Source organism: Cryptomeria japonica, chromosome 3 (assembly GCF_030272615.1).
Source record: "Cryptomeria japonica chromosome 3, Sugi_1.0, whole genome shotgun sequence".
Classification (NCBI taxonomy): Eukaryota; Viridiplantae; Streptophyta; class Pinopsida; order Cupressales; family Cupressaceae; genus Cryptomeria; species Cryptomeria japonica.
In genome coordinates, this window is record NC_081407.1 from 950,778,520 (window position 1) to 950,806,252 (window position 27,733).

At 40.0% G+C, this 27,733-nt stretch overlaps 1 protein-coding gene across 3 annotated transcripts in view; it reads right to left on the minus strand.

Moving 5' to 3' along the window:
• The window catches only part of LOC131038929 (V-type proton ATPase subunit a1), a 134,429-nt gene that overhangs the window by 22,440 nt on the left and 84,256 nt on the right, over positions 1-27,733 (minus strand). For all 3 annotated transcript variants that reach the window (XM_057971532.2, XM_057971531.2, XM_057971533.1), the window contains exon 11: positions 24,595-24,748. In XM_057971532.2, coding sequence (XP_057827515.1) covers positions 24,595-24,748 — 154 coding nt within the window. The remainder of the gene's footprint in view (positions 1-24,594; positions 24,749-27,733) is intronic.

Here is a 27,733-nt window from a genome sequence, read left to right on the forward strand (position 1 = left end):
TAATCAAAATGATTTGAATGATAGGTAGCAAAAATACGTAAGTTGGAAGCCTATGATCTTATCGTTGATTAAGTTAAGGGAAAGAATAATGTGGCGACTGATGCACTGTCTAGGAAACCTTATTTCTGCTCTATGACTGATGTCTGCTGGGAAGGTTTCTAAAATTGCTAAATATGCCAAGAATGCTTTTACTATTGACATTTTGGATGGGAAGCTACAAGACGACAACTACAAAGTGGTTAATGAGCTCATCCTATAAGGATAGGGTGTATCTTATACCAAAATTGATAGTAAAGGAGAGAATTTGAGGGCATGTCATGACACACCACTTGTTGATCATCCAAGGTACTTCAAGACATATAAGCAAGTGACGGAGTGTTTTTCATGGAATGGGCTCAAAGGTGATGTTTTGAGGCATATTAGAGAATGTTCAGCTTGTCCACAAAACAAAACATATTATGCATTTCCAATTGGTTTGTTGCAGCCCCTACCCATTCCCAACTAAAAATGGGAGAGTACCTCCATGGATTTCATCAAAGGACTCCCAAAGGTGCAAGGTAAGGATTGTATCTACGAAGTTGTTGATAGACAAGGCTCATTTTCATGCTATATCTTCGAAGTACAAGGCTCCGCAAATGAACTATTTATTCTTTAGTGAGAATTTTAGATTTCATGGGCTGCCAAGGAACATCGTGAGTGATAGGGACAGAAGATTTATCAACTTGTTCTAGCAAAATATCTTTTGATCAAAAAGCATTAAATTGAGCCTGAGCACTAGCTCTCAACTCAAACAAATGGTCAAACAAATATTATGAACAAATGGATAAAAGGTTACTTGAAAAACTATGTTATAGGATAGCGAACAACATGGGTCAAGTGGCTACATCTTGGGGAATATTGCTAAAATTCTACTCACCACAAGCCCATAGCTATGACTCCTTTCAAGGCATTTTATGGTTATGACGCTATATCATTCATGGAATTGATTCTTTTGGATAGTAGAGTTCCAAGGGCTAAAAATTTGATTCAACAAAACTTGGATATTGTGAAAGCACTCAAGGAAAAGTTACAATAATATTCTGATTGCCACTGAACTAAAAGGGTTTTTGAAGTGGGAGACATGGTATTCTTGAGGTCACAGCCCTACAGACAATCTTCCCTCAAGGGAAGTGGAGCTGAGAAGTTGAAGCTCTCATTTTACAGACTTTATAAGATCATAAGGAGGGTTGGTGAAGTTGCATATGAGCTGGAACTCCCAAAGCACAACAGAATTCATAACATGTCCATGTGTCATGCCTTACCACTGCTGGATGACAAAGGAAAATTGATTTTGGAACCTGAGGCAATTATTCATATGAAGAAGAAGAGGTTTCGAAATAAAACATTCTAGAATAATGGTGATGTGGAAGAACTCACCCTGTAATGATGCCACATGGGAAGGAGCTCAGATCTTTGCTCACCTGAATCCAGTATTGCTTAAGGAGAAGAAATATTTTTGGTGGGAGGACTGTCATGTTCCCTACACCACCACACTCCAGTGACGTCTTATTTAAATCAAATAAAAGTGTTTTAAAATTTTTAAAAACTATAATAATAATATTAATTATTTTCTAAAAAATTATTTTTGTTGGGGCCGACCTAATTTTGCATGTGTTTTGGGTGCCAATGCTTTTGAGGCCGACCTATCTTGTTAGAGTGAACAAGTAGATAAGATGAGTCTTCACTCATTGGAAGGAAGGAAAAATCAGTTAAATCAGTTTATGAACATGGGCATATTTTCTCTAAGTAAATTGAGACAAAACCCTCAAGAATAACTCCAACAGGTCGGGATAAAGCCCTCAACCTGCTCTTTATCATTTGTTCATGTTTAAACTTTACCTTCTGTAATGTCCCCTTATGTAAATTCTATTGAATAAGGGACTGTTAACTCTCAAATTCAATTGCAAGAGACTTCTTTCCAATCAAAGACTCTAAAAATCCTTTATAAAACTTATATTGATGATAATTGATACCACTTAGTATAAAAATAATATATTATGAATTTATGATCTTCTTACAAATGATTATCCTTAGGAGATACAATTGATACCACTTGTCAATGAATATCTTATTGTGATAATCTTACTCACTTTATAGTAATCAAGTATTATGGGATGCAATGAATATCTTTGATATTCTTGTTGATGAAATAAGATGGAGTATCTTGCTGTCTCTAATATGAATATGGAAATTATGCAATGATGTTCTCTGATATACTCTGATCTGAAATTATGGAGCTATCTATGCTATTTCTGATATGATAATGTGAACTGTGCTCCAAGCCTCCTTTCAACACTTATAGCTGTTCCTGATATGGTGATATGAATGTGCTGTTGGGCGATACACATGCTGATAACATCATTATGCCTGCTGACTGTTATGCCATGGTTGACATAGCCATTTATTGCAGATTGACTTGCTTATCAAATCTATTTAATCCTTCTTTCAAAATGATGGTAATCGATGCTTGATCATGCTCCTTTTGTTATCTCCTCTTCGTATGATGGAATCATCACACAGTGATGATAACTGATGGATGATTGTTTGACTATATTACCCGCTATCTCTGTTATCTTCTCTTTGTATGATGGACATTATAGTGATGATATCAATAGGGATTTGTCTTCATATATGATCGATCCATATAAGAGTTCTTCATGAATAGCTGCTACGATATAAGTTTCTGTGTGACATCCACATTATGATCTATATGTAGATAAGATGAGTTATCAGCAAGGTTGTCATACTCAACATCATGTGGGCTCAATATATGAAAACATATACTTCTTAAAGTCTTCATTCCTTGATCATGTGAATGGGTGGATAGTAACTAAGCATATCAAATCACTTGCCCTCACTACTGCACCTTATTCTATGTGCTTACTTTGATGATTGATAGGAAAATCGTGAAGTCTTATGAATGAGATGATTTTCCTTGATAAGATCTTTATACCGATCTTCATAGCCACTGACTTTATTGATGCAAAACTAACTATTTGAACTTCTAGTTGTTGTGTCTAAAATGTGTAGATCTATTTACTAACTACTTGGAAGTGTTCAAGGTCTGCCACCCCTCAATCACACATATTTACTAATTTGCTTGTCATTTTAAGGATGGGGACATCACACCTGCATAAGGAAATAGAGTGGCATTAGGCAATTTTATTGGCTGATGGCAAGTAAGAAATTATCTAAATCATTCACCAGAGGATGGAAAAGTTGTTATTGTTGATTTATTCTCTAACCTGTGACATGGGACGAAAACCCTAGCTTGCAGCCCACCTCAGGATAGCACACAATCAGAGACAGCTTAAGGAGGCTGACTGGATAATCAGATCTACGACTGAAACAATCTCCTATTATCCACAGCTCAGAAGCAACCCTAAAGTTCTAAAACAATAGCAAATCAGATCTTAAATCTGCAATGTGAAAGCCTTATACCAAAAGCAGCCACCAGGTCCTAAAATAGCAATCAATTAGATTTTAAATATGCAACGTGAAAGCCCTGTACCAGAAGTAACCACCAGGTTCTAAAACTGCAGCAAATGAGATCTTAAGACTACAACATGAAGGCCTAATATGGTTCACCAGACCCAAACACCTACAGTAATAACAATAAGGAGGATTCCCGGAGCATAACCATTAGATCTCGACATCTACAGCGATTATTGAAGGGTATACACATAATTTTAGCCGAGGTCCATGAACTTGGGAAAGAGTATCACAGCAATGATCAACCCTAGTAGGTGTGATGACATCCAAGACACTCCATTCATGTAATAGAAAGATTTCAATCTTGACAACCTTGTATGATCTGGGAAATACATTTATTTCGTGCACACTGTGGTTAACTGCAACATACTTATGATTTGCACACTTTATTATTTGGGATTTTAAACCCTAGCTCTGCAGTTTTGAAGTTGGTTAATTAGCTTACAAACCCTAGGGTCATTTCATACGCCTTGAAATTCCTAATGTTCACATTTATTGTTTATTTTTTATTATTTAAGTACCCACATGGAAAAGGGCATACCACTTAAGGAGGCACTTTATGACAAATAAATCAGATGGAAAATTGATGCACCCCACATGGAAAATTGCATCCTAGTTGAAGTGGCACTTTATGCCATATTTAAATTGTATAATGATGTCATGTAAAAATATCTATTGTCATGTCAGATGTGTAAGAGCATTTATGACATGGTCAGATGTAAGGGATTCTCTGATGCATAAGAACATGAAAAAAGGGAGTTGATTGTGGGCTGAAAATATTGCAAAAAAATCTTAAGCAGCTTATGACACATCATAAAACATCTTTCCAAAGGAAGAATGAGTCCAACATCAAGCATCCAAATTTAGTGGAGTTCTGACATAAGATTTCATTGTATTTGAGGTTTGTTGGCGCACTATGATTAGTAGGCATTGGATTTTGCCATCATTTGGGTGCCATATTTTCCCATAGTTTTACTTTTAGCTAATGGTTTTGGAAACCATTTGTGGTTTTTTCTTTTGGGCTTCATCTATTTAAGAGATGCTTGAGATGCATTTGCAAGGGATTATGCTGCCAAAAGTTTTCCAAACATAGTTAGTGCTTGGGTGAAGAATTGGATACTGAGATATCATATTGTAACCACAGTGTTAATGTTCACTGAGAGTACACTGGGTGCTCCTTTGTTGTTGAGTTTTTTTTACAAAAGGGTTTTACCCAGGGATATACTATGTCATGTGTGATATGTATATGTTGCATGTTATTGCATGTTTGATCATCTTTCTAAAATCATTTAGATCCTAGCCTATTGATGCAGAGCATCATGGAAAACCAACTCACAACCAAGGATCTTACTGATCCAATCTGCATTCCAATTTGTTTATCACCAATTTCTTTATAATAGAGGCATAATCAATAGCCAATCAACCATATCAAACCCATCATACATTAGTTTCAAATAAACTCCTTCAATATCAACATAAACATCATCATTTCCAAGCAATAAATAACTCAACACCTTTGAAGCTATCCTCATAACAAAATGTTATCAATGCCACAACTCACAAAGCAACAACTTACCAATTACCTTCAAGCATTACCACATCTTACCACAACAATCACAAATTCCCCAAGATTCCTTTCACAACATCTCCACATGCTCATTGATTGTCACAAACAGCAACTTTAGACCATTGGTCAAAACAACAATATCCAACCATAAGACAACAAAATACACATCATTATCTTTGTTCTTGCACCATAAGAAACTTTATGGGTCTCATTAAAGCGCCCTCTGATCACCATCTCCAAGTTTAAGCCATCATCAACCTGTCCCTTCATTGTAGACTATCATTTCATGACAGTTTGGACTGTGAATCACATAATATCAATGCCAAACCTTCAAAGATCATCTACCATTCATGTTACGGGTAATATTTACTGTCCTTTTCACCAAATCAAATCTTTCATATCATCTTACAACCCTTTAAACATTAATCAAGACCCAAACAATGTATTATGATGTCCCAATTATGACAGTCTGATAGACCAGTACTCTGTTATTAATAACTTGCAAACCCAAAAATATTTTGAAGATTGCTTCAGTGAGACTGTAGCAAACTAGGTTTCTCAAATCATTTCAAAAAATCATCAAGATCCAATGGTTCATTTTCGAGTTATGCCCCCCGTATTGAGACCTATTTTTACTGTCATAAACAACTCAGAAAATTCAACATTTATCTTGCTAGGGCATAAGATTTCTTGTAATTTATACAACCAATCAAGATGAAACCAACTTCATATGCAAGAGAACTGAATTGACTATTAGAATCTAAAATATGAGAAAAATTGATCGGTTACATTAAGGGTTATTGTTGGTGTAATTAATTATTCATGTTAGATATTATTACACCTTACTCAAGTTTACTTAGGTACATGCATTTCGTAGTAGTTTGGGTATGAGACACTTGGGTGTTTGTGCCACATTGGGATAGTGTGTGTAGGAGAATTTCCACCTTTTATGGTGTGATCTTGTTACTACTTTATCATATCCACTTATTGTCGACTGATAATTCCACCTTCGGTGGGTGATCCACCTCATGTGGAATATTTTATTGTTTCTCCTACCTACCACACCTATTTCCTACCTACTCTTGTTTCTTATTGAGCCACATGTCATGTTTGTGTGCTCACATATCCATATAGCCTTGCCTATATAAGCAGGCTCATCTACATTGTTTGTACGGGCATTCATTGAACATCTTGTAATGATCCAGTTGATCATATTTTCATCTTGATAGAATACAGTTTATTCCTATCATCTATTTTGTCTCTATTATTTGTGCTTTCCATTGCCTCTAGATCTTGGCAAAATCTCACATGGTATCAAAGCTGGTCCATATCTCACATGGTATTTGAGGCATTAGAGTGCCATTGGTTTGCCAATTGAGAGAAATTTGAAGTTTGTTTTCTGGAGCTTTCTATTGCAAGTTATTATTGGAGTTTGTTGGGTCAAATCTGAGGTCACCATTGGATTGAGGAGGTTCGAGCAATTAAGAATCGCCTTTTATTTCGTCCAAATCGAACATCTGAGGCCAAATCTAGAGCCATTTGAAAGTGGAGGGTGGTGACTTGTCCCGACAACAATCTGCATTTTTGGAGCATTTTTGGCCAAAACTGTCATTGCCATTGCGCTCAGAAGGCCCAAAAACCCCAAGATCGACTATCAATTTGTCGAAATCGGCCTCCTTTACCCTGAGTTTCAAAAATCTCCCCTCCTGGCCCGTCGTACGAACTTGCAGGTACAGGTCTGAAATTTTTTTCATTTTTTCCGTTTTTTTTTTTTTTTTGGAAAATAAAAAATAAATAAATAAATTAAATTTTAAGAGGGGGCATTTTTGTTTGTTTTCGGTTTTTTTGGGCGAAAAAAAAAAATTTAACTTTTGGGGGGCTTTGTGCCCGCAGGCACTACGGGCAACCACAGGGTACCTGCGGCCCCATAGTGTACCTGCGAGTCACCGCAAGCATTCCGGCCCCGTAGTGTACTTGCGGGTGTCCGCAAGCAGTACGGCCCCCTCCCCGTATGGGGGGGGGTAACAATAATTTTGTTTTTTAATTTTTTAATAAGTAAATAAAATTCACTTTTTCTTTTTTTTTTAAATAAGTTTTTTTAATAAAAGAAAATAAACTTTTTTTAATAAGTTATTTTTTCTCTTTAATAAATTTTTATTAAAGTTTTTTTTTTCATTTCATTTTTTTTTTTAAATGACTCTCTCCTTTTTTAATTTTTTCTTTATTTTTTAATAAAGTTTTTTTATGGGCTTTAATAAATTGTTTTTCTTTAGATTTTTAAAATCTTTTAAAAACACAAATATCATGGAATAAGCAAAATTGGGAACAATTTTTTTCTTATCACTTCACACTTGTCTTGTAGTGCTTCCAACTAGCAGTCAAGGGGGGGGGGTTGATTTGCTCCTTTATATCTCTTGGCCACATCCCAATCGGAAGCGTCTTTTTCTGTAGTATTCTTCAGGGCTTTCTTGGTGGCATTATCTTCATGTTTCCAAATTTGCGCTATCATGTTGTATGCTCTTGCATGAGCAATGTTGTACGTGCACTATCATAAAGTGCCACACCTCTTTGTATCTTGTCTTTGTTGACTATTTGATGTAATCCTCATGTACACATAGATTAGGAATATCTTGTGAGACTTGGTGCATGGCTCCAGTTGAGACTTAGATTGTACACATTTGTGCATGGCTCCCGTGAAACTTAAATTGTACCAATATTTCGGTCATTTACAAGTATCCAGATGATGCTCAAAGTAGGTTGTCTCCATGCTTAATCTTCATTTTGTTGCAACAATTGATTCATTGTCATCAACTTGGTACCTGGTTTTGTCACACTTTGACATTATTGGTGCAACATTGGCTCTCTTTCTTCCTTATGGGGAGGTATTTTGGTCATCATCATTGGACCATCTTTGCAGGAGATTCGACATTTAAGGAGGGCTTCATGGTCTCTTCTTCTCTCTTATGGGGGGGGACATATTTTGTTCTTCTCATTCATCATTGAGAGCATTGTGTGCTTTCTTCATCTCTCTTTTGGGGGAGGGTTTTTTCCCATTGGGTTTTTCTCTTTGTCCCCACTTTGTGAGAGATTTCATTGCATTGGCTTGCATGCATTTGCATTTGTACATGGGTACCTAACATGGCCTCGTAGTCGGGACCCATCTTGCATTGCTTAGTTGCATTGTAGACTTAAGTGCATTCCCCTAAGTTGCACTTAAGGGGGGGTGTTGGTGTAATTAATTATTCATGTTGGATATTATTACACCTTACTTAAGTTTACTTAGGTACATGCATTTCATAGTAGTTTGGGTATGAGACACTTGGGTGTTTGTGCCACATTGGGATAGTGTGTGTAGGAGAATTTCCACCTTTTATGGTGTGATCTTGTTACTACTTTATCATATCCACTTATTGTGGACTAATAATTCCACCTTCGGTGGGTGATCCACCTCATGTGGAATATTTTATTGTTTCTCCTACCTACCACACCTATTTCCTACCTACCCTTGTTTCTTATTGAGCCACATGTCATGTTTGTGTGCTCACATATCCATATAGTCTTACCTATATAAGCAAGCTCATCTACATTGTTTGTACGGACATTCATTGAACATCTTGTAACGATCCAGTTGATCATATTTTCATCTTGATAGAATACAGTTTATTCCTATCATCTATTTTGTCTCTCTTATTTGTGTTTTCCATTGCCTCTAGATCTTGGCAAAATCTCACAGTTATGATCAAATCTTTTGCTGCAACCCTGTCAATAAGGGTTTTGTGACAGTTTTGACAAAAACCACTAGAACTTTCATTATAATCCACGATTGATCTCCAAACTTGCTTCAAAACAGAGATAACTCATTCCACAAAACTTTCCAATTGATTTAGGTGTCAAATGAATCCATACAATAAAACAATTATGCATAAATCAAAACTGGAACATGCCAAAACAAGGTTTGTTCAAGGAAATTATGAATAAAACTTGTCCCTTTTCATTGATCTCTATTATATTTACAATATAGGTGGTAAATTGGGATTGTAATACATCCTGCACTTCCACAACAATCCTCCTATGCACTCAACTTGACCAATATAAATCCTACTGCCCATCAACCCTCCAGGAACTAAAGGGACAGTCAAGGATTTTGTAGATTTATCAATACAATCCTCCCACTAACTGATCCACCACCTCAAACTCGACCATTTCAGCCTTTTATAAGATATTTGGCAGTTACAATGACTCAACCACCTTTAGACCAATCAACAGCGCTTTTACAACTTTGCAATACATGATGTTTTGCTTGACAACATTTAATGCCACAAATGACAACTTTGATGAATATGAACTCCAAATTTGTAAGACTTCACATGAACCTTCCAAATACATCAAAATGGACTTCAAATGACCTTTTACAACCTTTTTACCCTTTCATGACTGGTTTATACAAATTTGACCTCATAAACCCAATCAAGACTGTTAGAGGCAATATTGTACATGAAAATAAAACTAGTTAATTAAGTTGTAATTGTCTTGGTTAGTTGGCAACCGAGGGGTGGCAGTTGCAGTGCGACGGTTGGCACTCGCACCCCCATGGTATATTTATATACTTCCGAATGTAACTTGTGAGGGAGAACAATTATGAATGGAATAACATCTCTTATACTTGTCTAATATCTATGGCGTTATCATTCTGCATTACGTGCTTTATGTTCTAAGTTATTCACTCGAGAGGGCAAACATTTGGCGTCGTTGCCTAGATGTACTCCGGAACGGAAGACGCGGATGGCACACGGACACGATGGGCCTACCCGTCGGTGAGATGAACCCAGAGGCCGACGATGCTCACACGGAACAATCGGCGAAGGGGAAATTGAACCCTGTAATAATCTCGGCACAATGTTGAGATAAATTGTGGCCAAAAGGAAACATAACAAAAAGTTTTGTTTTTTTTTTGTGTACATGGCGTGTGTTTGCTATGTACGGAAGTGATTAATGCCCAACTTATTGAATAAAGATAGAAATTAAAAAGCAGAAACGGACGAGTGGGAGGCCGTGCAGAGGGCCTTGATTCTGGAACAACGTGTAGAACATAGACGGAGGCTGAGACAACTTGCTGAAGGATGACTTGCCGAAGGATGACTTGCCGAAGGGTGGCCCGAGGGGAACCAAGGAGGTGTCACGGAGGGTGTAGAAGCCGACGAAAATTTTTACGCGTCACCAGGACACCGTAGGGTGCGGAGCCACGAAGAGTTTCTGGAGGAAACAAGGTTAAGGAGAGATCTAGTCGAAGAGACCTGAGATTCGTTCAGAAACTTATCCCTTACACCACAAAGTGAGGATCACCAAAGGGAGCCAGGAGTGGGCGCGGGTGACAACGAAGAGGAGGATAACCCTACGGTAGGTGCCACACTCGGCAAGCAAAACACCGTACCTCCAGTCACCCACGCAGGACACACCACCGACACTGGAGGGACCGGAGGGAGCGGCGCAGGGGCACAGACACAGCCACAGCCACCTCCAGGAAGACGACCCCCATCGATGGGGAGTAAACAGAAACTGCCGAAGTTCAATGGCGACGGGAAGGAAGATCTCGTCCACCATTGTCGAACGTGCGAAACCATATGGTCAGCGAATGGTGTTACCGACCAAAATGAATGGGTAACACAATTCCCAGCAACTTTAAGGGGAGTGGCCATAGACTAGTACTCAGACATGGATAAGGCCAAAGTCGGCACATGGCCCGACCTGAAGGAGTTTGGGATAGAGTTCCGCTTCCTGAGAGATGACAACGAAATAGTCGCCGAGATCTATGGAATGAAGCAGAACAAGAACGAGACTATCCGAGCCTATAGTCGGCGGCTGAAGGAACTATTGGGAAAAATGGAGAGTCAACCAGCAGATGGGTTGAAAAAGCGATGGTTCGTGGAGGGACTAAAGCATTCCCTCCGAAAGAAGATGAAAATCGTTCCACCTACATCGTACGAAGACGCATACAATAGAGCGATGGATCGCGAGAGCGAGACCAAGACATCGAAGAAAAAGAAGAAGAAGGATAGCTCGTCCGAGGAGGATGACTCGTCACAGGAAAGCAGCAGCGACAGCAAGGCTGGCAAACAGGTCCAAGCGCCTCCAGAAAGACATGGAGCGAATGAGGAGGGAGTTCAAAACTATGAGAAGCACCAGTCGAACTGAAGGCGACATATGGTGCACTGAGTGCAAAGAGGAGTTGCATACAAAGGGTACTTGCCTGAAGAAAGCATTCTGCGAGATTTGCCAAGTGATGGGACACTCCATCAAGGAATGCCCATACAACATGAAAACCCGAAGTACGCAAATGAGCCAAGTGTTGTTCACGGAGCAGGCCACAACATCCGCACCAGCGGGTACGGCCCAGCAAATCAGCACAACGGCATCATCTGGAGGTTACCGGGACAACAGACGCAGCGGCGGAAGGAATAGCAACAATAACAATAACGGAAGCCGTATCCAGTATGACGCCAAGGGCCGGCCAATTATCCAATGTAGGGCCTGTAATCAGTGGGGGCACTTCGCCCGTGATTGCACGAAGGAAGCCACCCCTCAACACCTCTGTCGATGGTGTGGGCCAGGCGACCATGAGGACGCAAATTGCCCACAGGCAGGGGTTAATCTCCTCAACATTGAGAAGGCTGAGAAGACTAGTGAGAAAGAAGTACTACGATCACCCGCGCCCAGACGAAAAAAGCCACTTATCTCGACCCCCGTACGGAGAAGGAGAGATTACGGGAGGCAAAGGCCAATATTGAACGTGAGATGATGGCCGAACGACGAGACAACGAGGTGGCGAGTACATCATCCCCTACGGAAGCGGAAAATAACATCATTGGGCAAGTACTGCAGATGGAAGTACCTATAAGGGTAAAGGACCTTCTAGAAACAATGCCACAGTTAAGAACCGCCATTTTTAGTTCCATACAAACCACTGCGCAGGCACCTTTGCGTGCCACAGGGGCGGAAGTTCCGGTCAGCCCCTCGGTTGACCCAATGTTGTTGCCCTTAAATAGTGGTCGGCATCCTGCTGTAGTAGAGATGGGAATTCTCGGGGCTATCCTCAAAGACACCATCGTGGATGGAGGTTCGGGGGTGAATGTACTGCCAGAGGATACGTGGAAGAAGTTGGGGAAGCCAACACTATGGCCACCCACGTTCAACTTGGTAGGTGCAGACCAGCACGGCATCAAGCCACTCAGCACCCTGATGGCCCAGCCGGTCACCATTGGCACGCAACCTTTCATACTAGATTTTTTGGTAATCCCACTCAAGAAGAAGGGATATGACGCCATCTTAGGCAGAGGGTGGTTGGTTACAGCAAAGGTGAACCACGACTGGAAAAAGAACACCCTTTCTATGGAGAAAGGGGGGCGGAAGTACACCATTGATCTGACAACCCAGGTTGTTGACGAGGAACTGGCATCATCTTCGGAATCGGAGGATGAAGGAAAAGGCGACCCGAGGGACGAAGGACGGGGCTGCAGGGAGCCCAACGACGAAGGGATTCTCAAACTAGGAGAGTGCTCCGAGGATGAGGCAGGGTCATTGAACGAGCTGTAATGGACACCCCCTGTTCGGCACTAAATTTATGTCCTTTTTACTTAGTGTAATTTTGTCAAACAGTTGGCTTGCAAGCTGACTACTGGATTTTTTTGGTTCTTGATTTGCAATAGGATAAATTGGATAAATTGATATTTATTGTAAAGCTTTCAAAGTTTATTCAATATATAAAAAAACAACCAGACATATCAACTACCAAAAACAAGAAGATTAATGCTGATGGTATTTATTTAATTCCAACCCCAAGCATACAAATCAGATCTGAAGAATATTACAGACCATATGATAATAAACAAATTCAAACCTGAACTCCACGAGTATAGAACCTGCTGAAAACACTGTTCACACACTGTAGCTGCACTATTCACGGGACTGTTCACATTACCGTTCACGGCACTGTTCACGCACTGCTCACAGCAACTCATATATCTTCACTATCACCTTCAAACTGCTCCAAAATCTTCTTAAATCTGCCCTGTGAAAATCTAATGAACCCATTGTGTTTCCTAAATGAAAACACCATAAATTCTCTTGACTGTATCTCACAACAGCGAGAAGAATGTTGACCAAGAGGGATTTCGTCCTCCAAGCCCAACGAATCAGATTTCTCAAGAAATCCAACAACAAGATATTAAATCTTCTCCAAGCACACCCCAAAAGCCAACTCTCAACCTCAATTTATATCTTCCTAGATGCAAACACTTCATTTCCTAAATGTGGGATAATACATTTTAGAATAAAATATTATTTCCCACAATGTACGCATTAAAGGGAACTTTTAATATTTTAAACATTACTTTATATTCCCAACCTTATAATATAACGATAAAGTTAAATATTTAATTTAACTTTACACTTTATCGTTAAATATTAAAACATTGTTGATAATCCCTTTAAATCATTGTCGCCTTCAAATATTTTTTTACTGATAATTATGCCAACCAGAGAAACACTAAAAATTTCAAGTCACTGCTTGGAGACTAACTTACTATAAATAGTAAGTGTCTAGAAACCCTATCAGAGCAGCACCGATTGGCCTGAAACTGAAAACACCTAGGCCAAAACACCTCAGGATCCCACCAATGTCCTTGTTAGCCTTCGGGACCGTGTCAGAATAGGCTAACGACACCCCATATCATGTTGCGCTAAAAAGGGGACATTACACGAGCTCTTCCATTGGCAGATGGAGGATTACGAAATGTTCGAGAGCTACAGGCTCGAAGTAGAGGAACCAGAGCAAGCAACATAGGAGATGTACCTGCCGGAATACAGAGAATATTGGAAGGGAGACGCCCCAAACCTCGATGACGTAGATAATCCCAAGATTATTGGCAAAGATTGGAACCCTGTGTGGAAGGCCGCAGCCTTCAAAATCTTTATTATTCTTCTTCTTCTTATGTACAAGAAGGAGACCATGGTTGCCGTAGAATTTGTGGTTCCAGGTCTTCGGATGGCCATTGAAAATAGACTTGCCACCAACGGGTCCAAATTGAAACCCTACCACGCGAAGCACGCAAGGGACCTGAGAGGCCAGAAGGACACCCGAGAGGCCGGAGGGGGACCCGAGAGGATGGAAGGGGACTCGAGAGGCCGGGCAAGCAACTTGAGAGGCACGGGACCAATGCGGGAGACTCTTGGACGAGGAAAACCGAGAAGGATGAAGGGTGATCCCAGAGACAGGGGACCCGAGCCGAAGACTCTCTAGACAACTAAATTAGGAAATTGAAAAAAAAAAAAAAAATTATGACTGTACAGGTCTGTGCGGTAGTTGACCGTACGGCTTGAAAAAAAAAAAAGAGAAGAAAGCCACGGTAGAACCACCGTACAGTAGCACCACCGTGCGGTGGCAACACCGGCGGTGGAACCACCACCGACAGTGGGACCACTGTGCGGTGGCAGCACCGACAGTGGGACCACTGGCGGTGGAACCACCGTACGGTAGCACCACCATGCGGTGGCAACACCGACAGTGGAACCACCGTGCGGTGGCAACACCGGCGGTGGAACCATCGTACGGTAGCACCACCGTGCGGTGGCAACATCGGTGATGGAACCATCGTACGGTAGTGTTGACGTGTATTTTCTACACAATCATACACAGAATAAAATACCGACAGGCATCTTATCCTCTCTTGAGAAAATAGTCTCTAACTGCTGAAGATCTGCAAAAAGGATCAGTTAGATGGACTCCAAGGTTCTTTTAGTGGGGTCTCCACGTGTGGACAAGCTTTTTTAGTGGTATGATGTGATTTGCTGTTTCCTCCAAGGCGTCTTACGGATTCCAAAGGCTCAAAGATTTTACTAAACTAAAAAGGAACTTTCAAAAAATGGCAAAAGGATAGGGTTTAAGGAAGTCTAATCTAGCCTAACCCTATGAATGACTTAGCATGAATGAGATTTGGCAAGACTCAACCAACTTCAATTTTGCCATAAGATAACAACTCAATTGAAATTAGTGCGATCTTCTAGGGTAATAATGGTGTTCAATGCATCAAAGACCAAGGACACTACTACGAAGGTACATATCCTAGATACGAAAATGCTTGAAGGTTAAGGACTCAAAATGTTTTCCAGTCGACCACGCAAGGCGTTCCTACAATCAGCAAGAAGCTAGTGGTTTGGATAGCGAATCCTACCAAATATCAAATCTCACACTTAGTCTTTCAAATTAACAAACTACTTTGATTGAGCGTGATTCAAGTACATCCAACAACCATGAAGATAACTCAAGAAATTTGCAACAAAACACCATAACTTCAATATTTTATTGATTTCCAAGTCATCATATACAACAATTGCTTGAATTTCTCTCTTCAATACTCAATCTTGCTACAAAATAAAAATTGCTTCTAACTCTAATCTCTCTATTACATCAACTATTATCTCTCACACTTATTCACTATTAACTATTATCAAATGAAATGAAAAATGGGGGTATAAATAGCATCCCCAGTTACAATGAAAGGTCCAGATTGAAAGTAAATCAATGGACAAGATCATGACACCTAAACCCTAATTAGGGTTTGTTACAAATGACCTTTTTACTGAACAACATTAAATACATAGCCAAATATTAAATTTGGCACACAAATCTAGGAGGTATTAACCAATGAGAAATAAGATGTCATGTCATCTGTAACAACCTTTCATCTAGAATCTTATTCCCTTTCCAATTCTCTTTCTTAGCATATGCAATGAATTTTGTCACGATTCCTTCGATTTCTGTGTTTGGAATCTCGGGAAGATTCTTGATACTCTCTTCTAAGTGGATAACCTGATCAAATGCATCTAGAAGAGCCGTGTCCCAAGTAGGTTCAAGTTCCTTCGTTCTATCAATCAGGAGCATGGTGGCATACATCTGATCATACTGCTCATCTGTAACATCTGCGTCCTTGCGAAAGATGATCTTGATCCTATCCTCAAATTCTTGTAAATCCACATCTGTCTCGACCTCGATCCTTCTGCCAAGAATGGTACGAAGTACCTCAAATACTCTGTCCTGGATCGGATTGATCACCTCCTCAACTTGACCACATCTAACACTGATGTCCTCAAAGAGAACACTCTTTATATGGATTAAGGTTGACCACTGAAACAAACTGTGAGAATCACCTTCTAAGATCCTCTCTTGTGCTAAAATTCTTCTGGATGTGTGTCTTATAACTTTCAAGACAGGGATGACAACGTCCTTGGTATGGGCAAATGCAGCTACTGTTGCCATCAATCTGTGAATAATCTCAAGAACTTGGATAGCCTGATGGGTGATCTTTGACATCCTTGTAACAAACTCAATGGCCACCGTGTGAGATCTATCCATCCAACTACATGTACGCTGGACCAGGTTCCTGAATCTTTCTGCTTCATTGATTGATTGAAGGGGCAATGCCTGCAATGGTGATCTAACTGGATCCTGACGTCCCAAAGGTTCATTGATATGACTGAAATATGTCCTCCATGCACCGACCTCTCTCTCAAGCTTTCTATTCTTTTCTACTTCTTCTCTAAGCTTGTCCTTCAATGCCTCAAATGTGTCGGTGGCATCATCTAAAGTCTGCTCTGCTGTGGATGGTCCTAACTCAATAGTCTGTATATGATAGTCTTCTGCTAGGATCTCACCCTCATATTTGTCTGCTGCCGGTGTAGCTATCTGCAGTTTTCTAGATCCAGTCTCATCTCGAATCATCTTGGACATCTTTGTAGCCTTCTTCTTTTCTGTTGTCATATGTGAACGTCCCACGAGGCTCTCTAAATCAATTACACTGTCCTCGTCCTCAATTACGATCACCTTAGTCAATCTTTCCTTCAACCAATCTGGGATATTTGATCTTGTCTCTTGAACTTGAATTTCTTTATGTACTATTTCTTCTTGTCTGGGAGGAGATGTTACTTCATTATCATTATCTAAATCATAGTCTTGGAGAGATCCATCGGATGAAACATGCTGTGCCTGTCCTTCCTCCTGTCTATCATTGTGTACCATTGATTCCATGGACTCTTCCACTCGAATTGTTCTATCCTCTGGTCTGGAAGAAGTACCTGGTGTTTGATCTTTGTTGGCACCTAACTTTTTCTTGGAAGGCTCTTTCTTTTCTGATCTTTCCTTTCTCTTCGAACCTCTTGAATGGAGATTGCCCCTCACTGGCACATCGAAGGTTACCTTCACCTGAATTCCTAGGATTAGGATTGCCTTCACTAACACTGGCTCCACCTTTGGCTGGTTTCTCTTCCAAAGTAAAAGACATGGCTATGCTTTGTTCTCTCAACTTCTGATGCTGAACGTCTACCCATCTGCGAGTACAAGACAAGACTGGTGCCATCAAATCATCTAAATCCACGGCCTCAGGCTCATTCCAATTCAAACTTATTGTTTTGCTTTCTCTATCATATGAAGATTGGATGTGCCTGCCGTTGTCCTGAGCTTGGTCGGCCACTCTGTAAATCTTACATTTCCTGATGAAATCCAAAGGCAATCTAGAATGCATTTTTCGTTTCACTTCGAGATCGTCTAGGAGATTCATCATAAAATCTTCAATCTGGTGCTCATGTCTAAATCTTCTACCGACCGTCTCCTCTAAATGTCCATGTGGATCAAAACTATTCCTCCAAGCAAAAGATGAAAAAGGATACAAGGCTAACTCCTTCTCTGCGTCATCCATGGCTAATACATTAGGACATACCTCAACTGAATTACCCAACATAATAGGTACCTGAACTCCATTCTGATGTCTGTGTCTGAATGCCTTCACATATGCTGCCAACTGCCTTGTTACTTCAAGTAACACAATTCTGTCTGTCGGGTACCTCGGCAACATGTATGGAGGTAAAGGACATCCATACACTCTAATGTAAGTGAACTTGGGAAACTGAATGAACCAAGCACCGTACCTCTTGATGAATTCCTGGGCATCCTGAGATAATCTGTTGTGAATCCCTCCTTGCAACGTCCTTGTGATGTTCATCGTGAAAGTATCATTGATTAACTTGTAGTTCTTCCCTGGTGGATGATGCAAGTAGGTATAGGATTCACAAACTCTGACCTCGCCGGGTCCTCTTCCAATCACTCCTCTGTGAGGTAGTCCTGCGTACTCAACGCTCCTGATTAAGGCATAGATGACGTATGAACTCATGTGGAAGGACTTAGTAGCCCTGAGTCTTCTCAACTGTACGTCTAAGCAATGGCTAATTATCCTAGCCCAATGTATTGTACCCTTTCCTTGAACAATCACCTGGATGAAGTAAAACATCCATTTCTCAAAATAGAAGGCATGAGGTGCTCCTGTAACTCTGTTGAGCATGGTAATCAAATCTCTGTACTCTTCCTGGAAATCAATCCTGTGTGGTGTGTTCGGTACTTTGCTCAGACGGGGATGACTCTTAAGTAGCCAGTTCTTGTTAATTATGCTTAGGCAAGCATCTGGATCATCATCGTACACTGATCTGGCTCCTTCAATGCTCTTGTATATCATGTCCCTGTGCTCTGGAAGATGGAAGGCTTCACTTATGGCTTCCTCTGAAAGGTACGCCAAAGTGTTTCCCTCGTTGGACACAATTGTCCTGGACTGTGGATTGTAGTGACGGGCACACTCGATCATCAACTCGTGGCACTGAATGGCTGGAGGAAAACCGGCCGCCTTGATGATGCCACTCTCTATTATTCTCCGGGCGACAGGTGATGGCTTGCCGATGTAAGGGACCTCTCGAAACTTCTTTGTGCTAAAGTTCCCCAAGTTTGTATCTCCAATATTGCTCCATTTAGACACGATCTTGGTCTCCACTTCTTCGGTCTTCTGATCTTCTTTCATGAGAGCCGAGCGACTAGTGGATGCTCCCGCCTTTGGGGTTGCCATACCTACACAACATTTCATTATAAGAAATAGATTTTGCAATAAATAACGTAAATAAGAGAGATAAATTTTAGGAAACCTCATGATAAGTCTCTAGAGTCATCATTTCCTAAAATACGACGATTGAGCCAAGAGAAATTCAAGAATCAAAATTTGAAATTTGAAATATGACGATGAATGAATAAAGCAATAACAATTAAATCGCCATACCTCGATAGAGAGCTAACTCTAGAATGCAAAAACAAAATTTGCCTAGGCAAAATTTGAGGTATAAAGTAAACTTCAATATGATCTCCTCAAAATTGACTTCGCCACCTCTGGAGAGAACGTGATCTTCAATTATCGCCTTGGACGTGGTCTCAAATGGATCTTCAAGTTCGCACAAATAAATCTCCAAGTTTAGCACCTTCGACGTGGTCTTAGAAGGATCCCCAAGTTCGCCTTGGTGTGGTCTCCAAGTCCTTAGCAAATTCGCCTCAATGTATCCTCGAGTTCGCGCTTGGTCTTCAACGTAATTCGCACTCCACACTTGATGATATACTTCGCATCACCTTTGGTTTGGATTCGCACCACCCTTGATGTATAACGCGCCACCCTTTGGATGAATGAAATTCGCACCACCTTTGAACACACTTCGCACTATATTTGCCTCCTCTCAATTCGCATGAAGAAAGGTAAAAATGATTATGTGAAAAATGAAATCTCTCACCCCTTATATATAGCGCGTTCATCCTTCACCCCTTAGGCCGACTTGATAAAATAAAACCATTTTTTAAATGATTTGCAATGAAATGACAAGGCCGACTTGCCTAATTGAGCGCTCAAATCGATTTTTTATTAATTAAATAATTAATTATTAATGCCTTGCGTTTTTTAATTTGCAAATTTCGATTCTAATAAAGGCAAAATAATTAATAAATGTTTAACGCCATATTAAATGCTAAATAAATAAGATTTTCAAATTTTAAATCGATTAACATTTAAGGAAATTTGAATTGTTTAATTTGGCGCCAAAAATATGAAAATAAAGGGACGTACCTCATCGCTCTGGTCCCTTGGAGAGGGACAGGAGCGATCCATGATTTTGGTCTTGATTCTTGCGTTTTCAACGTTCAACTCCTTCATTTCCACGTTCCAAATCGATCATTTGGTGGTCCTTCGAATTTGAATTTCTTTCTTGTGCGAGCAAGTGCATCTCATGACCATTATCGCCCTGGTCCCTTGGAGAGGGACAGGAGTGATCCTAAGGTTTTTGCTTAAAATTCTCCATTTTGGTACGATCCTTTCCTTGTATCATCTTCCAAATGCCATTTAAAACCTTGTGCGTCCTTGTCTTAACGTGATTTTCAAAGAATATCATGTGTTTTGCCTAACATCGCCCTTGTCCCTTGGAGAGGGACAGGAGCGATCTCCATGTCTTCACGTTCATCTTGCATCTTTGACCTTCAAACTTCCATCGTAGGGCGAATAACATCTATGCTCATTCCTTTCGCGCTTATTCTATTTGTCTCCATTATGTGTTTGGACGTATTAAAGGGACCATCGCCCTTGTCCCTTGGAGAGGGACAGGAGCGATCCACGTTTTCTCCTTGACCTTGGCAACTTTACACTCTGATCTCCTTTGCGATGTCCTTCAAACGTCGTCCCTTACCTTGCTTATCCTCGCCTGGCTTTGATCTTGAAGGAACGTGAGTGTTATTAATAGCATCGCCTTGGTCCTTGTCCAAAGGACAGGAGCGATATGGGGCTTTTACATTATTTGGCGATGTTTGGACGTTCAACACTCTTGCAAATTATCTTCAAACGATGCCTTGGACCATATGCTATCTTAAGACGTCTTGACTTAGCTTGATCTTGAAGCAAAACAAGGAATCCAAAGCAAATCGCCCTGGTCCCTTGGAGAGGGACAGGAGCGATATGGTTCCTAGGTCCATTTTGGTGATTATTTGACGTTTGAAATCTTCATGCATCACCTTTCTACCTTTCCGTGGACCCTCTAAGACCTTGCGAAATCTTGTCCTTACGTAAATCTTGCTCAAAATGATCAATACATCTAACATCGCCCTGGTCCCTTCCTGAGGGACAGGAGCGATCTATGTTATATGGTGTCAATTTCTTCATTTTAACGTCCCTTGAGTGTTTGCGCATGATGGAGATGCCTTGAAATGTCCCTCGCCACCTTGTCTTGACTTGTGTCGACCTTGAACTTTGGAGGAACGACCTTGAACTTGCGTAGGGAGTATTATCATCATTGTATCGCCCTGGTCCCTTGGAGAGGGACAGGAGCGATCCTTCCCTTGTGGTCTTCATTTCACTTTGCTAGGTTCCAAGTTTATATTCAACGGACTCGTCCTTCTTCACTCTATTCGTCCATGCCTTGACATCATTTGTAACTTTGCAAGAAAAGCAATTATATCAAAAATCGCTCTGGTCCCTCCCTGAGGGACAGGAGCGAACTAGGCATTTAACACTGTTATGGATGTCCCAAAAATCTTCAATTTATATTCAATGCGTTCATCTCATGTTTTCCCTTGTTTTTGAACGTAAACTTGCCTTGACCTTTGTCTGGATTTTGCATAATGAAGGAAATCGCTCTGGTCCCTGGGAGAGGGACGAGAGCTACAAGGTACCTCGCCCTGGTCCCTTGGAGAGGGACAGGAGCGATTTGGTCAATATAGGTCATTCTCCTTCGTTTTTGCATCTCAAATTATATTCATTTGGCAAAGCATCTTCCCTTGGACGTCCTCAAATCATTAAGTTTTCGAAATCTTGCAAGGACAAGGCGAAATTTGAATCGTAGCTCCGGTCCTTCACTGAGGGACAGGAGCGATTTTCCTCCTGGAGGCATTTCTGTGCTCATAAAAATCTTCAATTTATATTCAATGGAAAGATCTCGTCGTTCTCCATCACTTCAAACGTAAAATTTGTCTGGACTCTGCAGGGACGATGAGATATTTGAAAATGAGCTCCCGTCCTTCACTGAGGGACAGGAGCGATTTTGCTCCTACAGGCCAAAATAACAAGATTTTTCACATTTTAACACTTCACGAGGCGAAAACAAATCAATTCCAATGCCCAGGATCAAAATTCAAAAAAGTCAAAATTTGGTCAAAATATTCAATTGGATAAAAATTCACATTTCACTTTCAACACTTAGACAAATTCAAGCTCTGCATGAACATTCCAATTGAAAATTAGACCATTTTGGCGAAATCATTGCATTCAAAATTTGCATTCTAGAAAAGAAGCTCAAAAGCTCTCAAAAAACAACTGGATCTTGGCTTGAAAAGGCAAAATTTAAAACCCTAAAGCTTGGCCCTAAATCCAGACGACCAACTGACTAACAAAACCCTAAAAACGAAAGCGAAAACGAGCAAAAAAAACAAGCAAAAAGAGGGGGTCCCCATTTGCGATGGGGCGATGTGTGAAATGGTCACAACAGGTAGTAACACCGACAGTGGGACCACCGTGCGGTGGAAACCACCGCTGCCGCAAGGAATAAGGGCGCGAAGCATGGAGACATAAACGCAGCACTGCACAAACAAACATAGCCATATGGTGGAGGGGTGTTGACCGCACGGGAAGGTGGTCGTACGATTGGAGGTGCCAGTGCTGTTGTTGACCGTACGGGGAGGTTGTATGGCCGGGGTGCCATCGGGGACATTACAGTGGAAAAAAAAAAAAAAAAGAAACGACGACCAGATTTAAAATCATTCGATGGAGTCTGGAGCCAGGACACTGGAAATTTAGAGTGGAGAAGAAGGGTTTTTGCATCTTAAATTATCACATAAATGATGTGCGCCATGGACTTTCGTATGGTTCTCAGGGTTGTAAATTGGTGTTGGCGGCGGGAGCGCACCTGGGGTGCTGCCCCCGGACCCCGCGAGGGGCGCTGCCCCTCGACCCCGTTGGAGGCACTGCCCCCAAACCCCCAGTTTATTTTTGAGCTACAGTACACTTGTTGGAGTTGGGCGAAGGGCATTAGAGATGTCACCGTAAGTGTTGTGGTTGTCCGTACTGTGAGAAAGAAGCCTACAGCTAAGCATTGGCGGGGAAGCCATAAGCCGTAGATGGTGACGGATTTGGAGGTTGGGAACAAACAGAGTTTGAGGAAAGGCATTGCAAGTCCGCGCAGTTGTATGACACCAGAGAGTTATTCAGTTCAGTTATCAGCCTTTGGGGAGTGTGATGGAGGATTTGAGGTGTCTCGTAGCCTTTGTGACAGAGGGTTGTGGCCACCTCCAGACATGAATGGTACGCTTTGAGCAACTCAGAGTATGTCTCGGCTGGACGTGAGGTTGCCTTGGTGGATGCACAGAGGGCTCGGGAGGAGCTGACCACTAGGTTGGAGGCAAGAGTAGCGTGAGACTTAGCTTAGCGTACCCAGGAGTTGGATGCCGAGAGGGCAGCACGGGTGGCTATCGAGGACAAATTGGCTAGGGAGACAGTATCATTTGAGTAGCAGTTGGTGGAGGCTGAGACTGAAACGCGTGTTTTGCAGACAAGTTTGGTTTAGGCACAGGAGGATTGTGATGTCAAAGGAAGCACTAATGGTGAAATCCGCACTTGAACATAGGATGGTAGCAGAAAAGGGTTTTCAAGCGAGGACGCAGCAGGTGTATAAGTTCCGGGCTCGACTGGCGTCAGCAGTTCTGTTTAATGTCATCTCTATTTTGTATTAAGTCATCCGGAGACGACTTCTTTTCTTTTGGGGGGGATGATGTTAGCGGCAATATTGTACATGAAAATAAAACAAGTTAATTAAGTTGTAATTGTCTTGGTTAGTTGGCAACCGAGGGGTGGCAATTGCAGTGCGACGGTTGGCACTTGCACCCCCTCGGTATCTTTATATACTTCCGAATGTAACTTGTGAGGGAGAACAATTATGAATGGAATAACATCTCTTATACTTGTCTAATATCTATGGCGTTATCATTCTGCATTACGTGCTTTATGTTCTAAGCTATTTACCCGAGAGGGCAAACAAAGACCTTATTAGGACAACTTGGACAGCTCATTACAATTGGCTCTTTTGGCCTTACATATGACCTATAATGACTCAAAATACATTAATGTGACCATATAAACTCAAATATGAGTGAAATGACTCATGGCATGATCTTTAACCTCCTGGTGTACTTTTGGGTTAGGTGCTCCTGCACCACCTATTTACCATTTCTCTTGTTTGAGGACTAAGTAGCAAACTGTCTAGTTGTATTTGGCCCCCTTTCAAAATGACCTGAGAAAACTGTCGAGTAAATGACAGAAAGATAATACTGGAACAGTTATATTGAAATTTCCAAAACATGCAATTTGCTAATTAGCAAAAGATAAAATAAAATGAGCACCTTAAATGGATATACAGGGCACATAAAAGCAACAAAGCACACAAGAGTTTTGTAAAACAAAGAAAATATTATACACAGGATATTCACAAGTGATCTCGAAAGTACATAAATGACCAAATTATTTCCTGCCATACACTACAATGTTACAAATGTTATTCATAAGCATTTAGGTCTATGATGATACAACTAGTTTGTAACATTATCACTACAGTACCTGTCGCCCAAGTTTCTTCTCCCTCAATATAAGTACCAATGTTGCCAGCAATAAACACAGCCCATGACCCCAATCGCCAAACATAACAGCAAACAAAAATGGAAATGTGATGATTGTGTATACTGCAGGATTTGCTTCTTGATACTTTGCCATGCTGCAAATTTAACAAATATGCACATATTAGTTTCAAAGGATTATCATGTCTTCTAAAATATTTTTGCAAGGGTTTTTCCAGTAATTTTGTAAAATATGCCTGATAGTATTTAATGTTAAATATCTCATATAAGAGAGAACAATTACATTCTTCTATTACTTGCATCAAGATCTTCAATCGCATACATAATATGAAAGTAAAAATCTAGAATGAAATTAATTTACCTTTTTCTTCCAAAAATACTTGCAGTTACAATTTGGAATCAGTCCTTTAATATTGTCAAGTATTTGATTGCAACCAATTTCAAAATCAACCAAGACATGACTTTTCAAAGCAACAAAAACTTAATTTTCTGTAGTGGTAAAACCATTTTTGGGCCAAACAAGGCAGAGGAATACATTTACTATTGCATCCATCACATAGGAAGAAAAGACAAATAAATGAACAGTTAATTATTGCCTTCTCCACTTCTATCAAAACTTTGAAGCTGTACCAAAGATGCCTTTTATGCAAAGACACACACATGGGACTTAATATACGCAGTGCATTGCTTGGTTACGATTTAAATGAGAAAGCTCTAGGCTCATACCAATAAAGATGTCTTCAGCAATAAATGAGCAGTAGAACTGGAGCTTATGACCTTTCAAAGGCTATTAGTTTTACTAGAAACTTCTCTTAAATGCTGAGCCATTTTTAAAGATCTCCAAACAAAGACTGATTTTTTGAATAATAAAAATGTCAATTTAAAATGAAAAGTCTGACTCGTAGAGAATATAGGATTACAGCAATCTCATCGCTTGCAATTTAAAAGGCTAGATAAGCTTTAAAATCCTAGTATAGAAAAACCTTTAGCCAAAGGTAGCCTTGAATTGTTCATTTTTAAGTGGTTTGTTGTCTCATTGTTGATACCAACCTTCAATATGTTTGTTTTTAACCAACTTGTTATCTCGCTGTAAAAACTGGAGCTTATCTGGCCTTTTAAAGGCTATAAGTCTTACTGAAGGCTTCTCTTTAATGCAATTGACCCATTCCTAAAGATCTTCAAACAAGGCAGACTTTTAAACAAATAAAGACGAGGATTTAAAATTGAAGTCTGACACATTGTATATGGAATTACAGCAATCTCATGTCTTATTCAAAATCCTTGTTGAGACAGACCTTAAGCCAGAGGTAACATTGATTGCTAATTATGTTTATTTTTTAGCATCTTGTGATCTCATTGTTGATACCAACCTTCGATAATCATTTTTAGATAAAGAGGATAACTGATGGTATTTTCACTCAAATACTGGGACTAATTATTTCCACAATAATGTGAGATCCATTTGGCAAAATGATATTTTCCAATTTACTATATGCAATTATTATTCATATTTGTATAGCATAATATTATCACTTTCTTATTGGTACATACTTGTTTGGGATTACACTTTTTAAAATAAGCCCCTGTCTTCCAACTATTCTCACTTTCTCATTTTTTCCTATTTTCTTTCATGTCTAGGGCCATTTTTTGCCCTAGTTTTTGCTACTGTACGTGCTATACTTTCCAGTTCCTTTGATCTATTTTTGGTCATTCATAGATATTGATATATTTCTTTCTCCAAGATTTACTTTTCTTATACAAGTTCTGACTTGCTCTCACAGCATCAGTTGTCTTAGTTTCTTTGATGTTTATTGTCACTTCTCAGTTTTCTGCTTGAAATTGAAACTGAAATTGGATTTATATTAATTTTCACAAACAACAAATAAAACTGAAAAATATATCAAGGAACAAGAATCAATGTAATTCACCATAAACAAGAAAAAGCTCCTTCTTGTACCAATACAAAAATGATCGTATTTAGTGTTTCAAGTCAAACTCTAGTGCTTTCTTGTTTATAGGCCATACTTGAATCTTTGTTTCAGTGATTCTCAATGTCATTGATGTCTCAAGTCAGCATACACACATGAGAAGAAGTTTTTAAGCACATCAAAGAGGGTGGGTACAACAATTTGGATATTAGAAAAGGCAATTGAGTGCCAATGCAGGGAAATGACCATTAGGGTTCCTGGAACACATCTTGGTGGAGTACTTTTCACAATTTCATGTCAGAAACAGGTGCACGGATGCTGCAAAGCATGCCTCGAGAGAAGAATAATGAGTTTCAACAACAAAAAATAGGCAAAAATGTCACTAAGAGAGCTTGTGGACATCCTTCTTGCAGTAAAATCACTTACATAAAAAAAGTGCATGCACTTTTCAATGTCAATAGCAATTATAATGCGAAAATCACTTAAGTGACTTGGAAGTGTACTTTTTCACTTAAGTGGTTAGACTCAACATCAAATTAGAAGAAAAAGTGCATTACACCCACTTAGGGCACCAAAAAAACCATAAGTGACAATATATAAGTTGAAAAATATAAGCAAAAAGCGCATTATAACTCCTGAAGGCATCCAAAACCACTTCAATGACAAACTGTCAAACTGAAAACATTGAGAAGTACATGACAAACTGTAAGGATACTCTAAGTCAATTAAATAAGTGTCAATGAGAAATTATAACAAAAAATGCAATACTACACCCAACATTGCCCCTAAACACTTGAATGTCAAGTTGTCATATAATAGTTTCAGAGATTTATAATGAACTATGCCTAACCAATTAATGATCCTTTACATAATGCAATACATATATGTTAAGAGAGCATAGAAAGAACGTAATTTTCTTACTTCCAAGTATGAACAGCAAACCACAAAATATTTAACAACAAGTATATCCTACTGATCCAAGTGCTCATATTTTGTGCTCCTTTACAAATGCATGTGACCCTTTGGGTTAATGTTCTCCCTACTCATCAAGGCTGTGATATTCCCATTATAATAATAATGCAAGGCCTCTTGTAAGGGCAATTCAATGTTTTTTGAGCACTAACACTAGTCTTCCCGCAACATCAAACAATACCTTCATAAACATATGAAGCCTTTATGAGCTTAATTAACAAC